Consider the following 25,241-nt stretch of genomic DNA (forward strand, 5'->3'; position numbering starts at 1 on the left):
CAATAGCACGGGACGCCAGGGAGCCAATGGGACGCCAGGGAGCGTGGCTTTGTTGACACGGAGTGGCTTACTCCTGATGATTATACCAGGGGGGGGGGTTTGTGTGTGTGTGTGTGTGTGTGTGTGTGTGTGGTTAAAGGAGAATTCCATACTAGAAGGCTTTCTTACCTTTTATTTGTAGTTGCTACGTCCCCACCAAAGAGGTCCAGGTGTTATTTGTAGTTGTTACGTCCCCACCAAAGAGGTCCAGGTGTTATTTGTAGTTGTTACGTCCCCACCAAAGAGGTCCAGGTGTTATTTGTAGTTGTTACGTCCCCCACCAAAGAGGTCCAGGTGTTATTTGTAGTTGTTACGTCCCCACCAAAGAGGTCCAGGTGTTATTTGTAGTTGTTACGTCCCCACCAAAGAGGTCCAGGTGTTGTTTGTAGTTGTTACGTCCCCACCAAAGAGGTCCAGGTGTTGTTTGTAGTTGTTACGTCCCCACCAAAGAGGTCCAGGTGTTATTTGTAGTTGTTACGTCCCCACCAAAGAGGTCCAGGTGTTATTTGTAGTTGTTACGTCCCCACCAAAGAGGTCCAGGTGTTATTTGTAGTTGTTACGTCCCCACCAAAGAGGTCCAGGTGTTATTTGTAGTTGTTACGTCCCCACCAAAGAGGTCCAGGTGTTATTTGTAGTTGTTACGTCCCCCACCAAAGAGGTCCAGGTGTTATTTGTAGTTGTTACGTCCCCACCAAAGAGGTCCAGGTGTTATTTGTAGTTGTTACGTCCCCACCAAAGAGGTCCAGGTGTTATTTGTAGTTGTTACGTCCCCACCAAAGAGGTCCAGGTGTTATTTGTAGTTGTTACGTCCCCACCAAAGAGGTCCAGGTGTTATTTGTAGTTGTTACGTCCCCACCAAAGAGGTCCAGGTGTTATTTGTAGTTGTTACGTCCCCCACCAAAGAGGTCCAGGTGTTATTTGTAGTTGTTACGTCCCCCACCAAAGAGGTCCAGGTGTTATTTGTAGTTGTTACGTCCCCCACCAAAGAGGTCCAGGTGTTATTTGTAGTTGTTACGTCCCCACCAAAGAGGTCCAGGTGTTATATGTAGTTGTTACGTCCCCACCAAAGAGGTCCAGGTGTTATTTGTAGTTGTTAGGTCCCCACCAAAGAGGTCCAGGTGTTATTTGTAGTTGTTACGTCCCCACCAAAGAGGTCCAGGTGTTATTTGTAGTTGTTACGTCCCCCACCAAAGAGGTCCAGGTGTTATTTGTAGTTGTTACGTCCCCCACCAAAGAGGTCCAGGTGTTATTTTGTAGTTGTTACGTCCCCCACCAAAGAGGTCCAGGTGTTATTTGTAGTTGCTACGTCCCCACCAAAGAGGTCCAGGTGTTATTTGTAGTTGTTACGTCCCCACCAAAGAGGTCCAGGTGTTGTTTGTAGTTGTTACGGCCCCACCAAAGAGGTCCAGGTGTTATTTGTAGTTGTTACGTCCCCCACCAAAGAGGTCCAGGTGTTATTTGTAGTTGTTACGTCCCCCACCAAAGAGGTCCAGGTGTTATTTGTAGTTGTTACGTCCCCACCAAAGAGGTCCAGGTGTTATTTGTAGTTGTTACGTCCCCACCAAAGAGGTCCAGGTGTTATTTGTAGTTGTTACGTCCCCACCAAAGAGGTCCAGGTGTTGTTTGTAGTTGTTACGGCCCCACCAAAGAGGTCCAGGTGTTATTTGTAGTTGTTACGTCCCCACCAAAGAGGTCCAGGTGTTATTTGTAGTTGTTACGGCCCCACCAAAGAGGTCCAGGTGTTATTTGTAGTTGTTACGTCCCCACCAAAGAGGTCCAGGTGTTATTTTGTGCAAAAGTGCAGTATTGGCTTCTGTGGTCTCTAACATTACACCTAGCTACATGTTTAAGCATTTAATTCATATTTACATGTCTTCTGTGGTCTCTAACATTACACCTAGCTACATGTTTAAGCATTTATTTCATTTTTACATGTCGATTTGAGCTCTGACACTTATTTCAGACATGCTCTAATTAGTATGTGAAGAGTCTGCCTGTGCTATTAACAACTTTTACATACAAAAAACTGTTTTTTCTCCTCTCCTGAAAAGTTAGTCTTGCCGCAATGACTGTCTGTCTGTATCAAAAAGATTCACTTTACTAAATTGAATTGAATTAACTCACAGAGCGAGTGACACTCTGAAATAACAAAGTGACAGGCCTGCATTCTTCTGTCCGCACTGTGTGGGTTTAGAACGGCCCAGCGACTAATAAACAAACACTGGCCCTTGGGAGAGGGGGGGGGGGGGGGGGTAGAGAGGGAGGGGGAGGGAGGGGGCGCACGGCACTAACGAGGTCAGCGAGTTGAGCGTCTAAATGAGCTGCTGGACATTTAATTCATTATTTATTTGAGCTTCTGTCTTTCTGTGGGAGAGAATGATGAGTCTGTGGTTTCAACCATAGACTGTAAAGAATATGGACAAAGCGTTCCGCGGGTCTAACATGAACGTAAAATGAAGCCTGTCAGTCCTTGAATTGTAAGTCGCCATCTTTCTAGATCCGTTTGGGCCCAGCTGGCCCATTGGCTTGCCCAGACAACGAGGCGGGACTTCCCCCCCCCCCCTTCTTCTCTGTTGGTTTTTATTTTGACTCGAGTGGGAGGGGAATCCCGATCATAGACTGTAACGGTAGCCACGCCCCTCAGAACATACGCAACTTTATGGTCATTTCTTTTATAAATGGGACCATAATTTTCCAAAAAGAATGTTATGACATTAGAAATGAGACTTTAAACTAGTGACTGGAAGCAGAAAGTATTCATGACCATGTTTATTAAGGTAATACAGTCTAGGTGAAGTTGGGCCCAAATACATGGACTTCTATGGGGCTATGGGTTTTTCTGGGCCCAATGACAGCGCCACAACAGGCCATTATATGAACTTTCAGGAAACCCCGATTTCCTTAGTAGCTTCCCAAAATATCTGTCTGACTGCCCCCCTGGTTTCAACCCTTAGTTTTTATACCAGTATTTTATTCTGCATTTGAGCCACGGAACCGAACCACCATTTGTTGAGATATAGTGTTGTTATTCTTCTTGCATAAGGTTTTGTCCAACAATTCCAATTCTAATAGTGCAAAGAGATATTTAAAAAAAGTAAAATCCACCGTTCTCGGATTTCGAGGTGGATTTACTTCCCGTGGGCCTTGCATGAACCTCAGCGGCACCAGAAAGAATCATTTCCTAACGTTTTGCGGTCTCTCTCTTTTCTGTTTTTGTCAAAGTTGACCAACACTCACAGTGTCGAAACGTTGTTCTATTTCTTTGTGCTGCTGCTGCGGAATAAAAGAATAAATACTGTTTCTCCCTGTCACATTGTTGGCCAGACGAATGCATTCTCTTAGTTTGAAAGAAAGCTCATTTTTGACAGAGTGACTCACCATATAGTCTAGATTAGATAAGAGAGCGAAGCAGAGGGGGGGGGGGGGTCCAGTAGTCTGGACTAGAGTCACGTACAGTTACGACACGTTTCTGGAAAGCCACGACGTTCCCACTTAGTCACGTAATCACATATTTGTGTAAGAGGTCCTTTTGAGCGGTGCCAGTCACGCACGGTGACTCTGTCATCTCTCCACCGTTCTGGACACGGAGCGGCTCGCCAGAACTGGACCGGCACCCTGGGCCGTGTTCCTGGGGAGCCTCTGTGTTCCGGGGACCCCCCCCCCCCCCCCCCCTCCCCCTAGCTGGGGACCCCCACACGGTAACTCACTGTCATTTCTCAAAGATTTCCAAATGGCAGCAGAACTTAATCAACCGTAGATTTAGTTGATTCACTTGAATAACTCTTGAGCAATTTCAATGTCCTCCACTTTACACACTGTTCAAACCTTCTACGGTTGCACTGATTTCACACACACACACGCACACACACACACGCACACACACACACACACACACACACACACACACACACACACACACACACACACACCCCTGGCATTCGACACAGTTTAGAATAGATGGAAGATGTTTGGACGACAATAACAACAACAACAGTCTTTCTGTCTGATGGAGATGAACTCTTCTGTCAGTAACGTTTTCTCTCCGCATTGATTCTCACGTGAGGATTCAAATCCATATGCACGTTTATTTCACACAAAGCGATGCGTTGATGATGAGATACACAGTAAACACACCAATGACTGAAGAACTACACAAATAAATACAATATTTATTTGTCGTAATACGTAAATACTATATTTATTTTTTCGTGATACGTATAAATACAATATTTATTTGCGGTCTCATCTGATGAGGAATGTTTGGAGTGGTTGAACTGTGCCCATGACTTTCTGTGAATCATTTGGGCCTCATGTTTCTGTTCTGTTCTGCTCTGTTCTGTTCTGTTCTGTTCTGTTCTGTTCTGTTCTGTTCTGTTCTGTTCTGTTCTCATGGGTATATGTTGATGTTCTGCTCGATGTACCGAATGCACCGAATATTTCGGCAGCAGAAAATATTCGGCAGAAAATGGCTAAAGATGCAATAGTGTATGCAATGAATGCATTCAACAGAGCGGAATAAATGTTTTATGGACCCATAATAGTGATGATTGTTTAAGTTAAGTTTTGCCATAACCATTTATTTTGCCATAAATCAGGTAGCATGACGGCAACGGTAAGAATATATATAATACTAATCATATTCGGATATTGGGTTTCCGGCCGACTGTTTCCCTTTCGGTGCTTCCCTAGTTCGATGCCATCAGCATGTTTCTACACACACACACACACACACACACACACACACACACACACACACACACACACACACACACACACACACACACACACACACACACTCCTGACACCTTCCAACCGCTGGCAAGCTTCAGCACACACCATATATGGAGCTGACCTGTTGTGACATTAATCCTATTATGTTGATCTTGACCTCATCAAACCCTGTACCCTCAAGACGCGCTCCATATATGGCCAGTACAGAATGAATTCCATGAGACAGACAGACAGACAGGAAGTGGGTCAGGAGGTTACTGGTATACTGACTACGGTGAAAATACAAACAATGACATTTTAAAAACAACTGAAGACTGTAAATATATAATTTATACAGTTGTGTCTGTTTAGCTGCTCTGCTCCAAAAGCTATAATTTACAGCACATCTCTCTCTCTCTCTCTCTCTCTCTCTCTCTCTCTCTCTCTCTCTCTCTCTCTCTCTCGCTCTCTTTCTGTGGCTGAAATGGCAGGTAAATAAATAATGGACCTTGATATGAAAATGGTTGAAAACTATTTAACTGCCGTGAATAAATCATGCAAACAGGTCACAGGAAGGTCTGTCTGTCTGTCTGTCTGTCTGTCTGTCTGTCTGTCTGTCTGTCTGTCTGTCTGTCTGTCTGTCTGTCTGTCTGTCTGTCTGTCTGTCTGTCTGTCTGTCTGTCTTTCCCCCTCAGAACCTGAACCTGTGATTCTGTGAAGCATTCATTAAATAATAATAATATTGTTCACGTCATTGTAATGAGTTTGTACGGCACACACAGCCCGTGACGTCGGGATTTTGAATCCAGAAAAGCGACAGCCTGCTATCTGCTGTAGACACAACTGCACCACGCAGGCGTGCGTGCCGTGCGTGCCGTGCATGCATGCGTGCGTGCGTGCATGCATGCGTGCGTGCGTGCATGCGTGCGTGCACACACACTTCCCTGCTGTAGACACAACTCCACCATGCTTTCCCAGGAGGCAACACAGCTGTCGGTCTGGGATGATCACGATACTGCTCTCCTGTCCTGTCCTGTGCACGCACGCACGCACGCACGCACGCACGCACGCACGCACGCACGCACGCACACACGCACGCACGCACGCACGCGCACACACACGCACACACACACACACTGCCCTCCCCAGTCGGCCACACACTGTAAACAACATGTGTCTCCGCCGCTGAGGCTGAAGCCAGAATGTACAGAATGTAAACAACATGAAACTCATTCACAGTCAACACACTTCAGTCTGTCGTGTTCCAGACGGGCCAGGTTCTGGTTCTGGTCCTCTCCACCTATACAGCCTTCTGAAAGACCTCGTGTTTCTGTGTCAGTGGTTCTCACAGGGTTAGACCTTATATGTTTCTATGTCAGTGGTTCTCACAGGGTTAGACCTTATATGTTTCTATGTCAGTGGTTCTCACAGGGTTAAAACCCTATGGACTGTATTTTGCGTGTCTTAAGTACCAGGTCTTATTCCCTAACTTGAGTAAACTAAAGACCTGGAGGCGTGATCAATGCTCTTTGGCCACTCAGAATAGCCAAGTTACTCAAGTTAGGGGGTCCGTAGTGTGGTTCTGGTGTGGGTCCATAGTGTGGTTCTGGTCCGTAGTGTGGTTCTGGTCCGTAGTGTGGTTCTGGTCTGGGTCAGGAGCAGAAGAGGTTCAGTTTGTTTCCCTGGCGGGCCTCCATATTATTTATAGTCCTGCTAGAGGAAGTGGGTCTGGTGTCTCGGGGAGAAGCAGAGGGTAAGACGAGGCTGTGGGTCTCTGTGTGTGTGTGTGTGTGTGTGTGTGTGTGTGTGTGTGTGCGTGTGCGTGTGCGTGTGTGTGTGCATGTGCGTGCGCACACGCCACAGAAGAGAAGAGGCTCTGGGCAGGGGCTGAAATCCCGTAAGAGGGCACTTTTGGACCAAAATAGCAGATCTACAGGCTCACAACGCGTCACACTGCGACACGTTGTGAGCTTGCAGATCAGTTATTTTCGGGGCTCAACCCAGCACTCTTTAGCTGTAGTGGAGATGCAGGGTGTGTGTAACGACATGGATTTAGTTAGCTCATTTGTTCAAGAACACAAAATACTGTGTTCAAGTTCTCTAATGGTGTTTAGACTTCTGGTAAATGAAGTCATGCAGATGTTTGACAATAATTTAACTCTTGAAGGCGTATTTTAATTTGATGTCTCCGCATGGAACCCGACGTATAGTGAAAATAGCCGATCTACAAGCTCTACAATGACCCCTCCCCCTGGTTGACCCCTCCCCCCTGGGTGACCCCTCCCCCATGGGTGACCCCTCCCACCCCGTGGGTAAACAGCGAGGCTGCTCATCGATACCATGTGTGACATTCCCCCCCCCTCCTCCTCCCCCCTCCCCCTCAAACCCCTGTCCTCAGCTGGCCATGCTCTCTCTCTCTCTCTCTCTCTCTCTCTCTCTCTCTCTCTCTGTCTCTCTGTCTCTCTGTCTCTCTGTCTCTCTCTCTGTCTCTCTCTCTCTCTCTCTCTCTCTCTCTCTCTGTCTCTCTGTCTCTCTCTCTCTCTCTGTCTCTCTGTCTCTCTCTCTCTCTCTCTGTCTCTCTCTCTCTCTCTGTCTCTCTGTCTCTCTCTCTCTCTCTCTCTGTCTGTTGTGGAAAGTAACAGAGTATGTTTTTCTCAAGCTCAGTACAATACTGTATTTTTACTGTAGGCCTACTTTCATATATATATGCATTGCATTACATTACAGTACATATATGCATTACATTAAATTACATATATGCACAAGTAAGACGCGCAAACGCGTGAAGCGAACGCAGCTCATGTGTGTGCATGTCTGTCTGTCTGTCTGTGTGTCTGTCCCGCTGTTACTGTATATGTGGACCTGGCCCCTTTTGTGCCCATATATGGAGCTGAGTGATTCACAAATCACTCAGCTCCATATACGGGCACAAAGGGGGGACACACAGACAGACACACAGATAGACATGATCTGCTAGGTCTCATAGTAAGTGCTCACTGCGTTCGCAATTACATTCAGATCACATCTCAGAGGCGGATATTGTCTCCCACAATGTTCAAAATGCTTCCGTCATTCTGTCTGTCTGTCTGTCTGTCTATCTGTCACCATCAGAAGGTCTTTCCATCTCAACAACTTTCCTGATCTTTTCCCTGAAGGTTTTCGGAAAATGCAGGTTTTATTCATTTATTAGCATGCTAATTCTACTGCTCTGCTAGTGAACAGAGAAGAGTCCATCAGAGGAACTCTGTCTCTTCAGGGAATCTCACGCGGCAGCTTGACGCTTAATGCTATAAAATTAGATATTTTAAAATGTATTCCAGTGAATGGGAATGAGGGAGAGATGACAGACCTCATGGAGGGAGAGATGTTTGTTTGTTTAGAAAGCCTAAAAACCCTCCAGGGGCGTGCAAGTGGCTTCTCCAGGCATGTTCATTGTTTTTGTTTGTTTAAAGAAAAAACAATCATATTGAACATGCAGATCTTAAACATTAGAATACAGATAAAATACAGGGACAGTGAGAGGACAGAGATGTTCTGTATAACAAGAAAGAAAAGGCACAATAGACAGAAGTCAGACAATAAAACCGCTATAGGAGAACATTGAGTACACCAGGTTAACCCATTCTGGGCGACCTGAGATCAGATTCATACGAGGTTTCCACTGGACACACACTGGTCTGATTAACCCATTCTGACCTGAGATCAGATTCTAAAAATGTCAGTCGTTCTTCGATTTTTCAAAAATAGCAGATCTACAAGCTCATAGCGCGCCACTCGGTGGCGCGCTATGAGCTTGTAGATCTGCTATTTTTCAATAGCTAAAGCACAACATGATGCTAACACCACAATGGGTTCCCGTTCAGAATGGGTTAATGTAGCAGACCGTATATGGGAGATGACAGACCTCACGGAGATGAAGGAGAGATGACAGACCTCATCAGCCATTATATTATACAACCTTTCTGAAAACATGCATTTTCTTGAAAACCTCCAGGAAAAGATCATGAAGGTTGTAGACTTTATGATCATAAAGGTTGTAGACTTTATGATCATAAAGGTTGTAGACTTTATGATCATAAAGGTTGTAGACTTTATGATCATAAAGGTTGTAGACTTTATGATCATAAAGGTTGTAGACTTTATGATCATAAAGTCTGTAGACTTTATGATCATAAAGGTTGTAGACTTTATGATCATAAAGTCTGTAGACTTTATGATCATAAAGGTTGTAGACTTTATGATCATAAAGTCTGTAGACTTTATGATCATAAAGGTCATAGACTTTATGATCATAAAGTTCGTAGACTTTATGATCATAAAGGCTGTAGACTTTATGATCATAAAGGCTGTATACTTTATGATCATAAAGTCTACAGACTTTATGATCATAAAGGTTGTAGACTTTATGATCATAAAGTTCGTAGACTTTATGATCATAAAGGTCGTAGACTTTATGATCATAAAGTTCGTAGACTTTATGATCATAAAGGCTGTAGACTTTATGATCATAAAGGCTGTAGACTTTATGATCATAAAGGTTGTAGACTTTATGATCATAAAGGCTGTAGACTTTATGATCATGAAGGTTGTAGACTTTATGATCATAAAGGTTGTAGACTTTATGATCATAAAGGCTGTAGACTTGGAAGCATTCAGAGATTGTGGAATAGTTGTCTGCAGGCTACGAGAGAGAGACGAGACCACTGATTGGCTGACAGAGACATGCATTCATGCCCATTCTCTCTCTCTCTCTCTCTCTCTCTCTCTCCCCCCCCCCCCCCCGCTGGGGTTGTAGTGTTTATGCTCTGCTACATCAATCACAATGCCTCAATGTTTACCACTTCTTTACCTTCTATAAATATATATATATGAGAGAGAGAGAGAGAGAGAGAGAGAGAGAGAGAGAGAGAGAGAGAGAGAGAGAGAGAGAGAGAGAGGGGGAGAGATGTGCTGTAAATTATAGCTTTTGGAGCAGAGCAGCTAAACAGACACAACTGTATAAATTATATATTTACAGTCTTCAGTTGTTTTTAAAATGTCATTGTTGTATTTTCACCGTAGTCAGTATACCAGTAACCTCCTGAACCACTTCCTGTCTGTCTGTCTGTCTGTCTGTCTGTCTGTCTGTCTGTCTGTCTGTCTGTCTGTCTGTCTGTCTGTCTGTCTGTCTGTCTGTCTGTCTGTCTGTCTCCATATATGGAGCGCGTCTTGAGGGTACAGGGTTTGATGAGGTCAAGATCAACATAATAGGATTAATGTCACAACAGGTCAGCTCCATATATGGTGTGCTCTGAAGCTTGCCAGCGGTTGGAAGGTGTCAGGACACACACACACACACACACACACAGACACACACACACACACACACACACACACACACACACACACACTCATCAAATACAAGCTCCGCTGAGATGGAACACTTTTTTCTTTTTTTACACAAATCCATTCCCGTTGCATTTCATGAATAATTAAACAGGCTTGGTGTGTGTGTGTGTGTGTGTGTGTGTGTGTGTGTGTGTTGTGTGTGTGTGTGTGTGTGTGTGTGTGTGTGTGTGTGTGTGTGTGTGTGTGTGTGTGTGTGTGTGTGTGTGTGTGTGTGTGTGCGTGTGTGTGTGCGTGCATGCAGCATTATTATTACCATTCAGTTATTGCTATTCAGGTAAAAGCATCGTTTCCAGGAGATTCCCTTTATGGTTGAAGGGGGGGGGGGGGGGGGGGGGGGGTAGGGGGCGGGGGGGGGGGTCATGAATGGTTCAGTCAAGGACACGCAAATCACCGTATTGTGCCGAATATAAAACCACTCTGATTATAATTAATAATCTAAGACCACTCTGATTATAATTAATAATCTAAGACACTCTGATTATAATTAATAATATAAAACCACTCTGATTGTAATTAATAATATATATGACCACTCTGATTGTAATTACACCCCGTTTGTTATCGTATTTCCATTGGGGGAGCTCGTAGCGCAACTACGAGCTTGCCTGCTATTTCTTTTTTGGAAAAATCTTGAAAATGTGGTGCAAATCTTTGAATATATATTATTTCAGAGCCGAACGTTTTTAACTCAAATCTTTGCTTCTGGGGTCTTCTACTCGGTCTGTGTCTCATAGGAGGGCTGTGGGCAGTTCAGAAACCGTCTTCCAGTGACATCATAGATGGGGAATACAAGCTAATAGAAACTGCAGGCTTTCTAGTCCTGAGAAGTTGCAATGCGAAAATAGAAGCCATCGTTCTCACGATAATGAAAATCTAAACATTTTTGGAAAAAAATCTCGTTCAAGAAAAAATCTGCCTAATGATGATGTCACTGGAAGACGGTTTCTAAATGCCCACAGCCCTCCTATATGAGACACAGACTGAGTAGAAAAGAATCGTGCCATTTTATCATGATTATTATTGAGGACCTATTATAATATGAAGATAGGTTGAAAAGCGGTGAAGTGGTCCTTTAGGCATTATCTTGTTTTTGCGTAACGTGCAGCTGGTAAAACAAAGTGTATTCCAGTCACCACAGTGTTCCTTAATCCCCTCCCCCGTACGCCTTGTGGTCTCTCTCGTAAAACAACAAACCAACGCCTTATTTAAAGGACAACAAGCTTTTTTGGAGACACAAAACAAATGGAAAATAACACAGAAACAACAAAGAAAAGACAAAGACGCACGTAATGAAGGCATGCAGTGGAACCAGAACCAGAAACAGAACCTATGTACCGTTAGCTTTAGCCTATCTGGGTTTTTACTAAATAATGATGGCTGGGAAAAAAATGTTGCTTGACCGACAGAACAGAACCGTGTCGGAACCGGACTGAGGCTGCTTGGAAAATAACACGTTCTTCACCCTTTTAACCCATTCAGGCCTGACGTCGAAATTAAAACAAAAAGTATTTTCTGAAGAAAAAAAAACATGTTTCCATGTCGGTTGTTCTCAAACATATTCATGTCAAGGAACCCCACATATATATATAATATATAATATATATATATATATATATATATATATATATATGACATTGGCCAATAATAAGATCTGGTTGCAAAAGGGGGCGAAGTGGGCAGGAACCCCTGTTTGTGTTTCAACGAAGCATTATGTTATACTTTAGCTATTGAAACATAGCAGATCTACAAGCTCATAGCGTGGCACCGAGTGCCGCACTATGAGCTTATAGGTCTACTATCTTTGAGAAATCGTGAAAATGTAGTGCAAATATTTGTATAGATATATTCTCTCCGAGCGAATGTTTTCTTTTTTTCTTTTTTTTTTAGATATTTCTTTGCGGCTTACGCCTTTTATTGGGTTTTTTGAAGGGACAGACAGTAGAAACGGGAGAGAGATGGGAGAAGACATGCAGTAAAGGCCGTGTCGGGCTCGGGAGTCGAACCCGCGGCACACTACAAGCTCAAGCTACGAGGTGAACGACTGACATTTTTAGAATCTGATCTCAGGTCAGAATGGGTTAATCAGACGCAGTGTGTGTCCAGTGGAAACCTCGTATGAATCTGATCTCAGGTCAGAATGGGTTAATCATCAGACCAGTGTGTGTCCAGTGGAAACCTGGTATTGAATCTGATCTCAGGTCAGAATGGGTTATTCTGGGGGTCCTGTGAGAACCACTGATATTTTAAACATAGGTTTTTTCAGAAACTGTCTTAGAAGAACATTTTGTAGAATCAGTTCTCGGGTCTAAATTGGTTAAGATTGTAAATGCTAAATGCAGCATTTATATAGCGCTTGTAGCGCTATATAAATGCACCATATAAATAGCGTGTGTGTGTGTGTGCGTGTGTGTGTGCGTGTGTGTGTGTGTGTGTGTGTGTGTGTGTGTGTGTGGTGCGTGCGTGGGGGGAATGAATGAACACTGTAAAGCACTTTGGTGTAAAGTGTTATATCAGTCCGTTTATAATAGTGTCATGCAGTGCATTTATAGTAGCAAATCAACTTGAAACAGACGAAAGGTTTGAATTCAGAGAGCGTTCTCCAACCATGTTTTATTCAGTCACTCGGTGTCATATATTCATGTGTGTGTGTGTGTGTGTGTGTGTGTGTGTGTGTGATGATCAGATTGAATGCAGAACGTATACATAATTATACTGTACTTAAGTAAAAGTAGAAGTAACTGTAGTAGAACGGTGTTTGTTTTGCCATTGTGAGTTTTGACATGATTTATGTGTTGTTTGTTGATGGCGGCTCACAGAGTATAATGTCTTGCAGAGAAACAGGGAGTTGAGGTTCACTTCTGTCAACTCTAACGTTACATCACAACATTGCACCTAACATTACAACGTTCGTAATGCCTGTAGATGCTTGTAGATCTGCTATTTCAGCATGCAACGAAGTGCAAAATGACCTATAGGCCTACTGGATATCTTGTCCTTTTTTTCTAATATATTTTTTATCCCACGATTTTGTAACCCATTTTTCACCCCCGTGTCAATCATCTACTGTGATCCTGGGCTCTACACACCCTCCGCCAACCTGGGGAGAGCAACGGACTTAACGCATGCTTCCTTCATGCCTGAGTGTCCACGTTGCTCCTTTACACCTGACAGGGGGGAGTTTCCCTGGTTGGACGTATAGCGTGGAAGGAACACGTTATTCCAACCAGTTCCACTTCCTTTCCCCTCCATCAGGCGCCCCGGCTGGCCAGGGGGAGACAGTTTAGAGAGACCAGTCCCTTCCTAACATTTTAGTCTAGTTTTTTTGTTGTTGACGAAATTGTCAGTATATTTAGTCTTAGTTTTAGTCATCATAGCTTAGTTTTCAATTAGTTTCCATTTAGTATTCCTCAGTGAAAAAAGGTAGTCGACTGTTTTTCAGTCGCAATTTGCCTCTGAGACCTAGTGGATTGATTGATTGAAGTATTTATTAACAGTTTGCAGAATAGGTACATTTCAAGCACAACTCAATACACAGACTGTTAACTGTGGGCGACACCATAAACACTACACTGGTTTACAATACAACAGGGTCCACCTTGTTCAATTCATCACAACATTTAGATATGTACAGATATACCTTTTTTTTTTTTGACAGGGGCCAGTTTAAAATTGCAGCCGTCCGTAGGTGACCTACACACACACACACACACACACACACACACACACACACACACACACACACACACACACACACACACACACACACACACAAAAAACGGTGCTTCACTGGTTCTTCAGTGGTTCTTAGGGATAGTCGTGGTGCTATATCGCACCCCAGGGTTCTTCAGTGGTTCTTAGGGATAGTTGTGGTGTAGAAAAGAGTAGCTGTAGCTGTCCCAGCAATGGGTATTTTGTAATATTCTATTTTATTTAGCTTATTTTTCTGAAAATGCATATGGTAAATTGTATTTTTTGTCTGTTTGTCTGTTTCATGGGCACTGGCAGGTTGAATTAGGCTCACCTGAGCAGCTAATCACCTCATTTCAATCACCTGTTGGGTTTTGGGCATGTTTGGGCAGAACAAAACAGAGCCGAGGTGAAGAGAGGAGCTCTTTCATGTCAGAGAGTCTCCACAAAAGATAATAAAGAAAATAATATAAACAAGAACTTAACTGAACTCCTAAAAGTCGGCATATGGTATGTTCCCAGTTGTTTGGTTTTGTGTCTGTAAAAGTTATATGGCCATTGTATCGTGTATTTGTGGACATTTCATTGTGAGAATATGGACATTTCATGGTCATTTAAAAAGACAGCATGACTGACTGACTGACTGACAAGGGCATTCATAATTTCATGTGGTTAAAAAAATATTACGTGATTTCTTTGCAGTTTTTCCACGTTGTCGCTTGGGATAAATAAAAAGCCCTCGTGATATCAGTTGAGACGTTGTCTTATTTCTGCACCAGATGAAGATGGTTTAGGAGCAGTTACAGTATAGCTTAAAGATGTACCAGTAAGAAGCCCTGATGGTGGTGAGAAGCCACCTCGAGGGCGAAGGGCGCGGGCACGCATCCGCCTGGGTGACAGACTGCTGGGCGAGCGTTGGCACTCTGGCATGCAGGGGGCCAGATCAACATTATGGAATGAATTCTGTACTGGCCATAAGCGTGTATTGAGTGTTCTGGCTTTTGATGAGGTCAGATCAACCTAACCAGTAAGACGCACAAACGCGGGAAGCGAACGCAGCTCGTACATATTTGGGTTTTGGACGTATAGCTGCTTTGGGGACTCCTTATATGGTTATGGCTGAGTCATGGTGACGTAATCACAAAAGCGGGACAGACAGACACACATACACACAGACACACAGACATGATCTGCTAGGTCTCATAGTAAGTGCTCATTGCGTTCGCAATCACTGCGTTCGCAATAAGAATGTCAGAACAGGTCAGCTCCATATATGGAGCGTGATGATCTAGGGTGATGATCCAGTCTTCTCCCTCACTGACAGTGTCGTATGGACACGGCCATACATAGACGTGACGGACTGACGGCCATATATGGTGGTGCGACAGAGTCACTGACTGACAGGTTTCCCAGGTTTTCATAGTAATCTGTGGCCTACACGGTCGCAACTATACCAGTGAGACGCCTGAGGGCGAGGTCGTGTGCACTGGCCATATATGGAGCGTGTCTTGCGTGTACAGGGTTCGATGAGGTCAGATCAACACCCTTAGATCTCCATGTATGGAGCTGACATGTTCTGACATTCCATATTATGGAATGTCAGAACAGGTCAGCTCCATATATGGAGATCTAAGGGGGGCAGTGTCTTGAGTGTACAGGGTTTGATGAGGGCCCAGGTAGGGCCGGGACTTCATTTTCAGGCCTGAACTCTATACTTTTCCATTATGGAAGGTCAGAACAGGTTCTGACATAATATCCATATACTATAATATTGATGACATCAGGATCTCCATATATGGGCTTAATTGCGACCGCATGTCACATTTACTATATCATCCCTGGTTTACTATATTGTCCCAATATAATTACTAATCATAATGTAATTGCGATCTTCGATTATATTAGGCCTATATTGTGTGTGTGTGTGTGTGTGTGTGTGTGTGTGTGCATATATATATATTTATATATATATTATACTGGCGTTGGTTATTGTTACAATGTGGGAGTGATAAATATACTCACGCACACGCGCACACACACACACACACACACACACACACAGGCACACAAGCGCTGGTGTTACTATTATTATGGAACAATGGAATGGAATTACGCGCGCGCGCGCACACACAGATTAGAACTGTCGTGATTCAAGCAAGACGCCGTAAACTGCTTCTTCGTTCGTTATTGGTTATTTGGTTGACGGTTGAGTTGACTCCAAGCCGTGACGGTGACGGTGTCGTCATGTAGTCAAGATCTACAAGCTGACAACTCGTCGCGTCGCAGCGCGGAGTGAGCTTGTAGATCTGTTCGTTTTTGACAAGCTGTACGCTGTCAAAAAAAAGCGCGGGTTTCGAACTCCTTGAAGAGGAAATGATAAAAACTGCGTCACTTATCCCGCGTTCAGCGTTTATTCAGCAAGGAAACGGAAGCACCCACAGGTTAATTTGTGTTTTGAGGTGAGTGTGTTTATTAAATTAGGAACTCGTTTTTTTTTATGTCACTGGGGAAACTTTATTTAGGCATTTTGCTGTTTGTTTTGTACCTATTTGTCGAGTCATAACACATGGCGGAGGAGGAGGCTATTTTGTGCCGTGTTCTGTTATGGTTGCTTATAAAAACACGGGCTTTAACTATCTCTTCGGGTGCAGTTGCCCAAAACGAAACGATATAAAGGAAAGGAAAGGTAGTATACTATGTTTACCCAGGGTATAACTGGACTATAAAGCTCAATAACTTATATCGGGGCCATTATTATTAATTATGCGCAACGTAATTAGCCGACCTACAAACAAGCTATAGCTCACGTGTCAATCCTGCCGTCGCGACACGTGAGCTCATGTAGTTCGGCTATTATTGGTAAATATGGGATTCACCACCAAAGTAACGTGTATTAAACTAAAGCTGGAGTAAAAGTAGGCTATAAAGTATTTGGAAAAACAAATATGGGAGTATAGAATACTCCCACTGTGATTGTTGTTGCTATTTGCGGGTTCTGTGTGTGTGTGTGTGTGTGTGTGTGTGTGTGTGCGTGCGTTATGTGCGTTTTCTCTGGTATATGTTTATGCCGTATACTGTGCTCTCCAGGAGGAGATGATTGGAGGATGTCTGTGGTTTGAGAGAGAACACTTTCCCCCATTTGGCGTTCTGTCCTGTTTAGTTTGCTCTTTTTTTTGTGTTTTCTTGTATTTGAGGAAGGCTTGTATTGAAGGGTGGGGGGGGGGGGGGGGCAAGTCTCACCAGAACAGGCTGTTCTTTGATAGTCTTCTAGTCCATTTATACCTGCTGAGACTATATAAGATTCTATACCAGAATATCTTCTAAATCGTGACAGTTTTCCTTAACCCATTCTGACCTGAGATCAGATTCATACGAGGTTTCCACTGGACACACACTAGGTCTGATTAACCCACTCTGACCCGAGATCAGATTCTAAAAAATGTCAGTCGTTCTTCGGTTTTTCAAAAATAGCAGACCTACACAAGCTCGTAGCGCGCCACTCGGTGGCGCGCTACGAGCTTGTAGATCTGCTATTTTTCAATAGCTAAAGCATAACATGATGCTAACACCAAAATGGGTTAAAATCCCTATGATTCTATAAATCAGTTGGTTTTCAAACTATATTTCATGTCGAGGATGACCCCCAGAATTATCTGTATATTTGGCTGCCCACCGACCCCCCCCCCCCCCCCCCCCATCTGAGAATATGTCCCCTCAAAGAATTGTGCCACATTCTCACGATTAAAAAAAAAAAGAAAAATGCAGATCTAACAAAGCTCTACGAGCTTGTAGATCTGCTGTTTTTCAACAGCCTTAAACCATTTTGGGGCGGGAACCCCTTTGTGGTGTTATAGCATTATGTTATGCTTTAGCTATTTAAAAATAGCAGATCTACAAGCTCATAGCGCGCCACCGAGTGGCGCACTACGAGCTTGTAGGTCTGCTATTTTTGGAAAAATCGAAGAACGACTGACATAGAAACATAGCTTTTTCATTTCAGAAAACTGTCAGGATGACATTTTTAGAATGTGATCTCAGGTCAGAATGGGTTAAAGCTTGAAGTGGTTGCCAGCTGTATGAGGCGACACAGACGTGGTCTTCAGGTCTGAAAGGGTTAGAAGACGGTGGTGTTGTTGGTGTTGGTGTTGCGTCACCGTCACTTCTTGTCCTGCTCTGGAAGTAAAGCTGGCCTGCTTATTTTAGGTTCTATTCAAAGCCTCTCGCCGTGTGTGTGTGTGTGTGTGTGTGTGTGTGTTTGTGTGACTGTGTGTGTTTTTGTGACTGTGTGTGTGTGTGTGTGTGTGTGTGTGTGTGTGTGTGTGACTAAAACACTATGAAGACTAAAACACTATGACTATGACTAAAACAAAGCCTTATATGGAGCCTGTTTTTGACACCAAATTAACTGATTACCAATCAGACCACAGGAACGCAGATCATGACGCCCAATCAGCATCAGCCAAATGGTTCAAACTCATTTGTAACCTGTCTGTCTGTCTGTCTGTCTGTCTGTCTGTCTGTCTGTCTGTCTGTCTGTCTGTCTGTCTGTCTGTCCGTCCCTCCAGCCCAGAAGACGTGCAGCCCCAAGCAGTTCGTGTGCAAGGACGCAGTGACGTGCATCTCCAAAGGGTGGCGCTGCGACGGCGAGAAGGACTGTCCCGACGGCTCGGACGAGGAGCCCGACGTCTGTAAGTCTCTCAGAACCAGAACCGTGTTGATGTTAGCGGCCCGCCGGGCCCGAGACTCCAACCGTATGGGTCTCCCAGCGTGTAGAGCCAACACCGTTATCCACTAGGCTAAAGGGAAATGTGTTCACGAATGATCCACATTCACCATCTGTATCTCTCTCTCTCTCTCTCTCTCTCTCTGGCGTGATCACAGAACCTCACTCATATTCTTAAAGAACCGGGGTTACGTGTGTAACCTACAGGTCATCAACGCCATATGAATGGAGTTAGATCACATGAGGAGTTGTCTGGTTTCTCCTGGTTTGGAGTCCTGGGTGTTTTAAGTGAGGAATTGTGTGGTTTATCCTTGTTTTTGAGTCCTGGTTGTTTTAACTGAGGAGTTGTGTGGTTTCTCTTGGTTTGGAGTCCAGGAGTTGTGTGGATCTGCTATTTTTCAACTTTTTTAAATCGTCAAAATGTACACATTTTTTAATATATATATATTCTTTTTCAGCGAACATTTTTAATTCAAATATTTGCTTCTGGGGTGTCCCTGGAACAACATATTTTCAGATGGGAGGGCGGAGGTTTATATATTACATATAATCTTTTAATTTTTTCATTAAATATTGAGCCCCACTGACACAGAAATGTAGGGTTTTTCAGAAAACGGTCTTGATTTAGAAGACATTTTTTTAGATTAGTTCCCAGGTCTAAATGGGTTAATAATAATAATAATAATAAAACTTTATTTGTATAGCACCTTTCATGACATGAAATGCAGCTCAAAGTGCTTTACAGAAAAATGGAGAATAAAAGAAAAGCAAGGCAACGACATTAAAAAAACAAGCAGTAATGCAATACAGTGAGGACATGAATAACAAAAAATAAAAGATCAATTAAAAGCAATGTTGTAGAAGTGGGTCTTAAGCTGAGCTTTAAAAATGTCTACAGAGGCTGCCTGTCGAAGGTACAGTGGGAGCTTGTTCCACGCCGACGGCCCGTAGAAGCAAAAATCAGCTTCCCCGTATTTTTTTGTTGCCATTTTTTTTGGCAAAGCGAGCAGGCCAGCAGTGGAAGACCTTAGGGGGCGGTTTGGGACATATTTAGGCAGGCAGTCATGTAGGTAGGAAGGTGCGAGACCATTGAGAGCTTTATAGACAAGTAAAATAATTTTAAAATCAATCCTAAAAACAACCGGAAGCCAGTGCAGTGATGCCAAAACTGGAGTAATATGTTCTCTCATCTTAGTTCTAGTTAAAACTCTGGCTGCTGCATTTTGGACAAGTTGTAATCTGTCAGTTGTTTTCTTAGGCAGTCCTGAAAAAAGTGCATTGCAGTAGTCAAGCCGAGAAAAAACAAAGGCGTGGATTAGCGTTTTTGCATCGTCCAAAGACAAATAGGCTCTGATTCGTGCAATATTTCTACGGTGAAAAAAGGCAATCTTGGTAACATGATTAATGTGTGAATTAAAATTCAATTCAGAATCAATAATAACCCCCAGGTTCTTTACTGTACTGTTACTAAGTTTCTACAGTCAGGTTACCAAGTCTGCTTATTATTGATTCTTTCTGCTCACTAGAACCGATTATGAGAACTTCTGTCTTATCCTCGTTTAGCTTGAGAAAGTTCTCGCTCATCCAACATTTGATGCTAGACAGACAGGTCAACAGCGGGTCTAAAGCACAGGGATCATCTGGAGCCACAGAAAGATATAGTTAAGGAAGTTAAACCTCCAGCACATGGAATGTTTTTAAAGGTTGCATTTTTCTCATGGACGTTTAGTAGAATGTAGAGACATTTAATTTAGTAGTTTAGTAGAATGTGGAGACATTTAATTTAGTAGAATGTGGAGACATTTGATTTAGTAGAATGTGGAGACATTTCATTTAGTAGTTTAATAGAATGTGGAGACATTTCATTTAGTAGTTTTTGTACTGTTTTTTTCCAGGGTTATCCCAGCTAAATGTGTTGATACAGTGAGCTTGTAGATCAGTTTTTAGACCCAGCTACATGTGCTGATACAGTGAGCTTGTAGATCCAGGGTTTCCACACATCTTTACCAATGAATTTCCCAAACTTTTCCAAAACCTTTTTCCAGAACGTTGAAGCCAGTTTCCAGGCTGATATAAACATCATTCCATTGAAAACGTAGTGCCAGATGTTGTGCTACACTATAGCTATCCTAGAGCATAGAATCACACTGTGAGCTTGTAGATCTGTTCTATATCATATAGAGCTTATAGGATCACACTGCAGTACGTTGTGAGCTTGTAGATCTGATCTTTTTTTGCCACATCCGGTATACACAATAGGTTTCAATCACGCTGCCCGTTATGCAAACAAACAACCTATTAACTATAAATAAATAGCATATATACATCCATCCATTCATCCATCTCCAACCGCTTATCCGTAGTCGGGTCGCGGGGGGAAACGGCTCCACCAGAGAAAGCTCCAGACTTCCCTCTCCTCCAGAGCAACATTAGTGACTTCCTCCTGGGGGATCCCGAGACGTTCCTTATAGCAGAGATTGAGTTAAATACGGCCTGAACTGTTCCTCCCACTGAGTGAGTTAAGGGTTCTTAAAGCATAGTCATTGGTTGACTGCGTGGACGAGAGATTGATTGACAGGCAATTAGATTTAATTTGGCCGACCGTGGCGGGATCAAACAATGGCTCGTTTTATCAGACGGTTGAGCGAGGCCAATCAGTCTATAGTCACGACCAATCAGCGAGGCTAAGCAGTCCGGTCACGGCCAATCAGGGGGCTAAGCAGTCTATAGTCACGACCAATCAGGAGGCTTAGCAGTTAGTCACGGCCAACACTCAGAGAGAGAGAGAGAGAGAGAGAGAGAGAGACGCTTTACAACACTTCTATTCTCACCGTTAACACCAGAGAGGGTTGTTTAACCCATTCTGACCTGAGATCAGATTCATACCAGGTTTCCACTGGACACACACTGGTCTGATTAACCCATTCTGACCTGAGATCAGATTCTAAAAAAATGTCAGTCGTCCCTCGATTTAAAAAAAATAGCAGACCTACAAGCTCGTAGCGCGCCACTCGGTGGCGCGCTACGAGCTTGTAGATCTGCTATTTTTCAATAGCTAAAGCATAACATGATGCTAACACCAAAATGGGTGCCCGGTCAGAATGGGTTAAAACAACTAAAAACAGACCTGCACTGGTTGGGGTTTCTATACAACCCTCTGTGGGGTTAAAGGGAGACTCTAGGATTGGTGCGTCCGGTGTTTCCACAAGCTCTGAGGCTCTGCTCTAGACTAGTCTAGTCTAGTCTAGTCTAGACTAGTCCAGACCAGAAGCTCTGTGGCCAGACCAGACGAGGAGGGCAGAGAGTTGAGAGGAGAGGAACGGAGGTCTGGAACTCATTAGAGAGAGACTGAGCCTTTAGTGCAATGGAGAAACCTGCTGTTTCCACACAACCTCCTCTCCTCTCCTCTCCTCTCCTCTCCTCTCCTCTCCTCTCCTCTCCTCTCCTCTCCTCCAATAACTTATTTTATTTAATAAAAAGGTTAATTTTACCCAGCTGTGTAGACTGTGTTAAAGTGGTGTTTCAGCATAAAACACTCAATATTTAGTTAGAAAACACACGTCTCTGCTTCTGGTGGCTGATATTGTCCTTCTAATGAACGTTAGACTGGTTGAAAACACACGTCTCTGCTTCTGGTGGCTGATATTGTCCTTCTAGTGAACGTTAGACTGGTTGAAAACACACGTCTCTGCTTTATGGTGACTGATATTGTCCTTCTAGTGAACGTTAGACTGGTTGAAAACACACGTCTCTGCTTTATGGTGACTGATATTGTCCTTCTAGTGAACGTTAGACTGGTTGAAAACACACATCTCTGCTTCTGGTGGCTGATATTGTCCTTCTAATGAATGTTTTTATTTTATTGTCCACTGCAGCTGTTTTTCCGTGTGTGTGCGTGTGTGTGTGTGTGTGTGTGTGCGCGTGCGCGTGCATGCATGGTGCATGCACACATGTGTCCTCCCACAATGCAGTGCTTTGTTCCCAGGAGGGATGAGAGAGAGAAAGATCTGTCTTTTTTTAAGGCATGATATGGTGTAAATAAATAAATATGACATAATGAACATGACACAGTATAAGCATTGAAGTGCATCATCATATCCTGTAGTGATTCAGCAAAGGCTCCGTGGATCATGTACAGTATTTAGTATTATGGTACAGTAAAGGCTGTAGCTTGTAGACTCTGTGAGTCATGGACAGTATTTACAGTATATTAACCCATTCTGAACGGGAACCCATTTTGGTGTTATAGCATCATGTTTAGCTATTGAAAAATAGCAGATCTACAAGCTCATAGCGCGCCACCGAGTGGCGCGCTACGAGCTTGTAGGTCTGCTATTTTTGAAAAATCGAAGAACGACTGACTTTTTTTTTTAGAATCTGATCTCAGGTCAGAATGGGTTATAATCAGACCAGTGTGTGTCCAGTGGAAACCTGGTATGAATCTGATCTCAGGTCAGAATGGGTTAAAGGCCTGACTCAGTGGTTCCTGCAATCTATTCCCGTGAGGAACGGGAACACATCTGTCTCGCTGCAGCCTTTAATCCCTTTAACTATTATTTTAAACCCATTTTGACCCGAGTTAAAAACATTCACTTTGAAAGAATATATAATATTCAAAGATTTGTGCCACATTTCTTTACGATTTTTCAAAAAATAGCAGACCTACAAGCTCGTAGCGCGGCACTCGGTGGCGCGCTACGAGCTTGTAGATCTGCAATTTTTCAATAGCTAACTTATAACATGTTTAAAACACCAAAAGGGGTTCCCGCCCGCCCCAAAATGTGTTGAACTTTAGCTGTGTGAGCTTGTAGATCGGCTATTTGAACTATTAAAAAAAAAAAGGCAAATAAGTAGGGGTAAGGGGGTGGGCGCAATATTATAGCCCTTAGTGTCTCTCACTTCACACAGGTGTGATTTTTAAGGGTCTCTAGCCCCTCCTGTAGGCAGCTTTTGTCTCCGCACGTCAATGAAAGGAGAAAGTAGGTCAAATGTCTGCTAAATATGACGTAAAATGTCCGCAAAACTCAAACATTAAATGCCATTGACAATGTACGTCATCTTAATAATAATAATAATAATAATACATTTTATTTATAAGGCGCCTTTCAGGGCACTCAAGGTCGCCGTACAGGTTAAAAACAGTACAAAAACACAGTTAAAAGCAGAACAAAATCTTGTCCCAAAAGCTCTCATATTTGCCATCAACGATGAAAGGAGTAAGTGGGTCAAATGCCCGCCAAATATAACGTATACATTTGTGGCAACAGCTGGCATTCTGATTGGCCAGTATGAGATGATGTCATGATGGTGATTGTACGATGATAAGAGCGCCCCTCGCTTCACACGGGTGTGATTTTATGTTATTGCTATAATTACTCCGCTACAACCTCAGAGACAAACACATTGTACTTTTCTACGCGCTACGATAATATTTGCCAACTTTTATAGTTTACGCTGTTGTTGATTTAAATTAAATTAAATTAAATGAAAGGGACAAACGAGACCTGAATACAGACAGACGGCACTTTAGGACGTAAACAGCAGAATACATCTTCACTGTTTGTACTTCTACTTTTTGACCTTTTGGTGTTATAGCATTATGTTATGCTTTAGCTATTGAAAAATAGCAGATCTACAAGCTCGTAGCGCGCCACCGAGTGGCGCGCTACGAGCTTGTAGGTCTGCTATTTTTTTTTTAAATCGAAGAACGGCTGACATATAGAAACATGGCTTTTTCAGAAAACTGTCAAGATTTAGAAGACATTTATAGAATCGTTCCCAGGTCAAAATGGGTTAAGTAAATAAACACGTGTGCGTGCATGCGTGCATGCGTTCGTGCATGTGTGCCCTTTATTTACGAGACTCCTGGAACGTTCCCACGTGTCCTGAGTGGACCCACAGGAAGTGTGCAACGCTCAAATGACCCCCCCCTGCCCTGCCCACGGGTCTGTAATAAGCCACTTTTACAGACGGTTCCCACCTAGGCTGCAATTAGCCTTGTTTAGTCGTTGCACTCCTGGAACAAAACAACGTTACGCGTCTATCTGTCCTCCCGGCGCAAGGAATGGATTTATAATGAAGACTTTCTGGAAATAACGATGTCCAAAATACAGCAATACAGTCATTCATACGGCTATTTTCAAATGGCCGAAATGTAGGCTATAGAAGAGCGTCGCAGTCCCTCCCCCCTTTCAGAAAAACGAGTGGAACCCAGGAAATGAAAACCCAATGCATTCTCTCATAGGCATTTCTTATTTAATTTATTTAAAGACCTTTTAAGCGCCGTACGAAGCCAACTCTTGTCCTGACAAATCGTGACAACACACAGAATTTCTCGGGCCAAACAAAGAATTAGAAAGTAGAAAAAAACGGCAGGTTACAACACTTTTTTGTTGTTTCTCTTCTTTGTTACCACGATGTTACTTAACGATCGCTTGTTAAGTGCCTGCCAGACAAACAATTAGATGAAATGAAGGCAGGTGGAGAGTAGAGTGTAGACTAGTGAACTGAACATGTTCTCTTTATATCAAGTACTTCATACCAGCCCCTTATGAAACTACTTCTCCCCAAATCCAAATGGATTTCATTTTCCATCCTGAATGGCAGTAACTAGCATACAATGAGAACTGAGAAGATCTCCACAAAGGTTTACTCATCAAAACTGATTATAAAACTGTAACCATCAAAGCATGCA

At 43.3% G+C, this 25,241-nt stretch overlaps 1 protein-coding gene across 1 annotated transcript in view; it reads left to right on the forward strand.

Annotated features, from left to right (window-relative positions):
- Nucleotides 1–25,241, forward strand: part of LOC308335891 (CD320 antigen-like) — a gene marked incomplete at its 3' end in the record, with an annotated part of 65,382 nt that overhangs the window by 7,845 nt on the left and 32,296 nt on the right. Inside the window, exon 2 of the mRNA XM_080793110.1 lies at nt 18,390–18,512. Within this exon, the coding sequence (XP_080649236.1) occupies nt 18,390–18,512 (123 nt within the window). The remainder of the gene's footprint in view (nt 1–18,389; nt 18,513–25,241) is intronic.

This window comes from Protomyctophum bolini (assembly GCF_963924005.1).
Source record: "Protomyctophum bolini genome assembly, chromosome: 20".
NCBI classification, from domain to species: Eukaryota; Metazoa; Chordata; class Actinopteri; order Myctophiformes; family Myctophidae; genus Protomyctophum; species Protomyctophum bolini.